Source organism: Pundamilia nyererei, unplaced genomic scaffold (genome assembly GCF_000239375.1).
Source record: "Pundamilia nyererei isolate P.nyererei 1_Seehausen unplaced genomic scaffold, PunNye1.0 scaffold00226, whole genome shotgun sequence".
In the NCBI taxonomy this organism is placed as follows: Eukaryota; Metazoa; Chordata; class Actinopteri; order Cichliformes; family Cichlidae; genus Pundamilia; species Pundamilia nyererei.
Genome location: NW_005187627.1, coordinates 970856 through 978223, shown reverse-complemented (window position 1 = coordinate 978223; position 7368 = coordinate 970856). Strand labels below are relative to the sequence as shown.

The window sequence follows — 7368 nt, the reverse complement described above, 5'->3', positions numbered from 1 at the left end:
CTCCAGAGTGAATCTTCTAACAAAGGAAGATCATTTTTAATCTGTAACGCAGATTTAGACGGGGTTTTGTTTGTTTTTGTTAAAATGCATGTGTCCTCAGTGTTTGCGGTGAACATTTTTTCTTAACAGCTCGATCTGCTTTGGAGTGACATCATGAAACAAATAAAAAAAAGAAACTCAGATGAAAATGGTGCAATGTTGTCTCTGGGTGTGGCAGCGCAAAGGGCTTGATATTTCACATCACTACAGTATTAGGAGCTAAACGAACCAGATTATTCCTGTGGAGACTGTCTCAGGGCTTCTTTTGGCTCCCGGGAAAACAAACTACTGTTACAGAAAAGTCTGTTTTTCCCCCAGGGTCTGTACGTCTCAGCGTATTTCAAAACAAAGTCGGAGATTCCTTTTCACTGGGCTGAGCTAAGAGGAGGAGGAGACGAAGGGCAGGTCCCAGGATGTGGTTTGAGGTTATCCTGAGTCATGAAGGAACCTCCTCTGGAAAATCTTACATGCTATGGTCAAATGAAGACAGCTCAGCTCTGCCACTGATTTAGCCAGACGGCTGCTGTGCAGAGGGGAAAAACACTGAGTCACACATAAATACGACCATATCACGGTGTCCTGGGTGTCTTTTCAACTTACCCCGAGTGTGCATACTGAATGTTTTCACACTAAAAGATGCGTTTTACTCACTTCTAACTCCAAATACGATTTTTCCATGTCCCTAAAAGTTAATTTAAGAATAACCACAGAAGCATGACTGAGATCTTATGACTTTTTCCATGAAATAATTGTTTTCTGCTTGTGTTAGACCACTGCAGCTGTTGTTCAGTCATGTGAAATGGCACCAGAACCACACCCAGAAGCAAGACATCCAGCCCTACCTCCATCACTGAGGGAAAACACCTCATTAGCTCCAACATCAAGCACAATTCAGTTAGTTTACAGTCACTCTGCATAATCTTATAAATTCATCTGGCTGCTTTAAGTGGATGAAAAGATGAAGAAGAGGACTCTCTACTGACTCTGAGTGGCCAGAAAACTTTGGTGCTAAATAATAATAAAAAGGAGAACAGAAGAATATGAAAAGAAAATAGAAGTTTATTGAGAATTCTGAATCCTGCTCACCCGTCCACAGTAGCAGAAAGAATACAACAACACAGACAAACAATTAGTTAAAATCTGGACACATAAATACGTTTCTCTTGTATCATGAAATCCAAAAGCAAAAATCTATCGCAGTCATACCAACATAAGACAGGAGTGGAGGGAGCGCCGCCGAGTGTGTGCCCCCACTGTTTAGGAGACGCCACCTGCCTCCGAGCCCAAACATAAACAAGAAAAGAAAGACGGTGCTGTGGTGGAGTGAGCTGAACTTCTGAGGCCCAGGCAGTTTGAGATGAGAAGACTGATATCTCATGTTCATGTTAAATCTAAAGCTACAGACAGGAGGAGATGACTAGCTAAGCTCTTCCGAGACTACGAATCCCTAGCTTGGCTCTGTTTGGCAGCAACAAATCCACCTATGGGCATCTAGTTTGTTAAACAATGTAAAGAGAATTTGGCCTTTTTAAACCTCTCATCAGCACCTTGTGATACACCAGCTCTGCATGAAAAAAAAAAGAAGCATCCTTTAGCATTATTACTACTCTCTTCGTGGCAAAATGTGTTCAAAAAGTGCGCCGTTGTTCACTGACTTAGTTGTGTGTGTGTCTAATGAGGCTTATTCAGACTTTATGAAATGAGAGTAACATAATTCAATGACAGTACAGGTGAGCAGTCTGAAGAGGAATTACGTGAAACTTTACCTGCAAACTGAAAAATATATACCATCTAAATACTGTTGTCTTTTACTTGACCCTTTTGAAAGCCTGAATAAGCTCATTTGAAGTAACACACTGGTATCAGCACACTGGACGTCACACTTCACACTGCTAGTCATTATTCTTCTGGTTTTTGTTCTGATTGAAACAAACTTAAGCTCGCACAGTAACGTCTGTTTATTAAGGTGCAAACTGCTCGTCGTGGTGAAAACCTGGAACTCCAGTGGACTTTACATGGGTTGAAACTGGCACACAACCGCACACTTAATGAGGATTTATATAATCTGAGCAGACTCAGCTTTGTTGCTGATCTGTAACCACTAGAACAGAGCCAGGATACCTGCTTCCTTATTGAGTTTAAGCTAACCGTCTGCCAGTATTTGCTTCATATTTACCATAAAAGCATGAGCGATATCGATCTTCTCATCTAATCGCTGCCAGAAAGCAAATTTCCACACTATCCAGAATATTCGGCTGTTTCTGTATCAGAGATGAAGCTACACGGGAGGGAGGGGTGGGTGACAGTACAAACCTGCTTCTGCAGGACGTGATGGGTAGAGGAGGGTGTTGTTGTTTGACACACGCACAGACAGCTGGAGAAAAGACACCAACTTGTTACAATTATCTGACGATTCATAAATTGTCTCATTTGACCTATTTCTAGTTCATCTCCTCTAACCATGTAAAGAAAGAGAAAAATCAGACACTCGAAAGGACAGAAACAGCTCGGGTGTTTCTCTCTACTTTAAGGCAAATTTAACAACGATGGGCCAAATTTTACAAATCAAAAAAGGGAGGGGGAAATAAAACTGTCTCTGCGAGTGCCAGCCTCCATCGGGGTTAGGTGGGACTAACGGTGGAGACGAGGCATCGAATGACGGAAGGTTTTACCACCACCTTTACCAAACTGTGCCAAATACACAAATACACTGATCGTACTCTGGTGTCATCCACCGACGACATAACTCCCTCCTCTGTGCTCAATGCGATTGAACAGAGCCCCCGCCCCCCCGCCATGTTCGGCTTCCTCTTAGCTTGCCTTCTGTTTTTGGCACGGAGGAGTTTGGTAAGGAACGTCTGAAAACCAAATGTGTGTTTGTCTTTAAGATCATGGCTGTGCATTTTTTCTCTCGCTCACACTCAAAGGGAAAAAAAAAGAAAAAAAAGAAAAGATCTTTTCATTTGCCCTAATCTAAACCAAAATAATACAGTCTTCTTCAGGGTGAGGAGGGGGCACATGAAGAGCTTTGAAAAATGCAGGTGACCCCTCTCCATCCTATAATAACTCTTTCCTCTCTGGCTTCTCTCTCTCCCCCCTCAGTCCTGGGCGCTCTAGCGGATAGCCTTGACGGGGCTCTTGAAGCTTGAGGCGGCTTGCAGCTGCAGCTGGTAGGCCATCGGGTGGATCTTGAACCCATAAAGCCTGAAGAGGAAGAAGAAGAAAAAGATGATGACAATGTTTAGACTGATCAGTCATGCATTCTTTAAAGGGAGACGGCGCTGACATTTGATGACAAACATCACACCACCCTGACTGTGTTCTATGTAATACAAACAGACATCACAGCGTATTGACACAGGATCCAGGAAAGGATGTGCAATCCTTGCCATCTAGTCAGCCTGTGCACGTAAGTACATTTGAAATAAAATAAAAACAAACAATATACTTGTGCAAATATTAACTTGAGTATTTTTGTGACTAATGACCAACAGCAGGGAGAACAAGAACTAATGTCAGAAGGCGACAGTGGAGGCAAATCAAATGAAATGTATGTCCAGTTTCGAGCACTAGGGACAAGCTCAGGGATGTCAAACTTATTTTACATTGTGGGCCACATACAGCCCACTCTGAACTTAAATGGACATTTAAATATTTAATCCCTGAGATTTATTTAAAATACTTTAATAATGCCATGTTTAATGCAATGCAATTTTGAAAAACAAAAGTAATTTCTACAGTAAAGTAAAATTCTATGCACTTGTTTTAAAGCTGTCCAGTGGGCCAGATTGGAATCTTTGCTAGGCCAATTCTGTCCCACAGGTCTTATTTTTGACATTCCTAGGCTAGCTGGTTAGATGAACTGATGGATTTAAACAAAACAACTCAATATGAGAGCCCTGAAGTCAGGCTGTGTGACGTTCACAGCGCAGAGGACCGTAACACAAATAGGAAGAGTAAGCAAACATGTCAAAGTCAAAGTTACCGCCTGACTTCATAGCTCAAATAACCAGCTGTGTGTGTGTCTGTTTGCATATGTCTTTGTCTATGCATCAAAGGAATGGGACTGTGTAACACACAGCCACACAGTCCAACAGGTTAAACCATTAACAAATGGGCTTAAATGGCAAAGAGAATGACATCAGAGTAAATATAAATAAATATCACAAAAAGCAGCACGAGAACATAGAAACGGGCTGCAGTCTCCACAGCAGCCGAAGGGACAACATATTCTTCTTAACACTGCACCCTGGTTACGGTAAACAGTACAGCATGCAGACAATGGTCTCCAAGGGCAGGCACAGGATTAGTGGACAACCACGCTAATCTGCTGCTAATCTACCAAGAGATGCAGCAGGTATTCACAAACACAGAGAGACTAAACCTTTTCGGCATTAACCACACCCACTCTTTCTATGGAAACAAACAGGAACATACATTTCCAGTGTTGTCCATCTGGGACGGCATCCCATACGACCGATAACGAGCTGCTGTGTTTTATGCACGCACAGGCAAATAGTCAGAGCTAGATAATATGTTGTTAGCATGGAAGTGAGTGAAGGCAAAAGCTTGGTAATGTAAACCATGAGGGAAATCAAACCAAAGAAAACAGTTGGAACAACAAACCTAATGAGCCAACGACAGAAAAACAGCTAAAGCTAAAGCTAATGAGAGACACAAGGCAGCAGGCTCAGTACGAGCCTCAGTATGAGCAAAGAATCAAAGCAGTTACTGAAAAAATTATGAAAGAAAAAAAAAAAAAGGGTGGATCCTGTCTTATCTGATGATGTTATAAACATGAAAGAAGTAACAGATATTTGTTTTGTTCAGTAAATCTGGTGCACTGTTATTGTTCTTTGAAAGAAAATCTTAATCAGCTGCTCACACTGAGAAAAATCTGAATTGTCAGAGAAAACTGCAATGGGGGCATTTCTAGTGTTTATATTAAACCATATTATTGTGCAGTTCTGAACTTCACATATTTTGGGCCCTGACACTTTAAAATTAAAATAATAATAATAATAATAATAATAATAATAATAATAATAATAATAATAATAAAGCATGTATTTAAAACACTAAAAAGTGAAAGAAGCTAAGCCAATATCACTATGGAAACTAAGAAAAAGCAGAACTAAAATGAAAACAAAATCAAAATAATCAGTTACAAATTTACAACAAATCTGCCTACAAACATCAGCAGGAGGTGGATTTAGTGCTCGGAGTCTTTACAGCTGAATATCAACGCTAACCTTGGAACAAACTGGTTGGCAGGCCTCTTGGGCCTGTACTCGGGATGAACCATGAACAGCATGTGGGGGAACCCGGTGCCAAAATAAGCTCCATCTGTGTGGTGATGCCTGGAGGACTTGGGTGTGTAGACATCCATACATTTGGGGCAGTACAGCTTCACCATGGCCTCTCCTGGGATGTCTGACAGGCCTGTGAGAAGTGTGGAAGAGGAAGAAACCCATTTATGTATGAGATCAAGACACCCGAGATAATTGGCAAACAATCCCTTGTGGATCAAAGTTATCCTCACCTGCAGGAAAATCTAGATTCAATAAAAACAAATAGCATTTGTTTTGTACTGATTGGCACAGCCAGCCAGATACAGGTGCTGTGCCTTTTAATCACAGATTTAAAAACAAACAAGCAAACAAAAACAAATTTCCCCAAAACTAAATATCACACCCATGAAGAGTTCCTGACTAACTTCGCTGCATCGAGGAGAGACATGCAAGGCAGGGAAGAGCAAACTTTTAGTCACTCGTGAAAGCTGTCTGCCACCTTGTGGTAATCCTTGGGTAACTGTTTAACGCATGCATGAGGGCATTCACATCAGTTTACTCACCAATAGGAAGCATAGGCTGATTCTCACAATAGACCCGGGGGCAGTAGCCAAAGTCTCCCTGCTGATACTTCTCCAGCTGAGCAAGCAGAAATGAGCCCAATAAAGAGTTAATATATGAACAGAAGGTAGCTCCACAATCCTGGGTTAATTCATATCCTGCTGTGTGGAAAACAACATTTGAACCTGTGGAAATTTTAACATGACTGAAATTAATGGGTGACTGTGCTAAAGATTAAAAAAAAGCAAGCAGACAATATTGAATGGACTCTTGTTTGCCATTTTGGATGCGTTGCATTACAGGATCAAGTGATTCAGGCTTCGTCACAGAAACTAGAGACCGATCGTGAGTGGAAAAATTTGTATTCTCCGACCTTTTGTGGTTAGATGATGGCAATTGTAGGGAAAATGATTGATCAAGTCACAGAGACGCAAATCTGTCACTAAAGAAAAACATCAAGCATGCTGCTGCAGTTCGAGTTGTACGGAAACAGTGAAAATTGTGACGCAAACTGGAAAAGGAGAAGGGTTGCCTTTAAAGTAAAAGCTGCACTTTATTCTATGTTTCAAAAATAAAAAAACTTTTACCTTAAAACGCGAACCTTCTCCACCTCTATTTGGCTTCACACTTTTTCTTACAGTTCAGTAAATATTTACACACAAACATGGAAAACTACAGGGAATCGTGCCAATCACACCTCCTTTACAATGAATTTCACCCAGTTACAGTCAGAACCCTCCAGGAACTACTGACAACTGTTCAGGCAAAATGTGCACATGATAAACTTTAATAAAGCAGTTTTTCCACATAAACATCTTGATGATTTCCAGAGAATCAGGCTGGAACATTTTCCACAGTTGTGCTTTTTCACATGTAGCCCACAGCAGGAAACAGTCTGCTTTAGATGCATCTGGACCACGAGGACCTGTCTGCATGGAGCACAACGGCCTCTACTAGGAAGTTAACACACTGGACTAGCAGTATTGCTGTTCTCACACTGGTGTAGCATGAAACCATGTGAACTTTGCATAGGAGAGCTGTGCAAATTTTGTGTTTTGTTTTCCTATGCACATGTTGTTGTTGTCAGTTTGTCGAACATGGTCGTAAAAGTGTAATACTGTCATTTTGCATTTTGAACACATTTAATCGTGTTTTCCTACATAAAGTAGACGGTAATGACTAATAAACAGGAAAGAATACGCCGTTATGACAGTGTGGAGGAGGAGAAGAATAAAGAAAACACGGTCTTTACTTTTTCTATCAGCACCATAGGAAGCAGATGAATGATTTGTTTTCAGCAGTAAAAAGCAGTGAAGCTGAAAGATTTTGCATTTTATGCCGTTCCCTCAGACAGACAGCTTTTCATGTCCACTTTTATCTTCCTCTGAGGGATGAACCCACCCTCTGCTGCCACACTGGACATTATTTCAGTCAGGACTTTATAGCTGTGAGAGCTGTTCTCCCAACCCCCCCCCCC

At 41.3% G+C, this 7368-nt stretch overlaps 1 protein-coding gene across 2 annotated transcripts in view; it reads right to left on the bottom strand.

The window, feature by feature from the left end:
* Nucleotides 1–1078: 1078 nt before the first annotated feature.
* Nucleotides 1079–7368, bottom strand: part of csnk2b (casein kinase 2, beta polypeptide) — a 9526-nt gene continuing 3236 nt past the window's right edge. For both annotated transcript variants that reach the window (XM_005748690.1, XM_005748689.2), the window contains exons 5-7: nt 5894–5969; nt 5292–5481; nt 1079–3243 (exon numbers count right to left, since the gene is read on the bottom strand). In XM_005748690.1, coding sequence (XP_005748747.1) covers nt 3153–3243; nt 5292–5481; nt 5894–5969 — 357 coding nt within the window. In that variant the 3' untranslated portion in view covers nt 1079–3152. The remainder of the gene's footprint in view (nt 3244–5291; nt 5482–5893; nt 5970–7368) is intronic.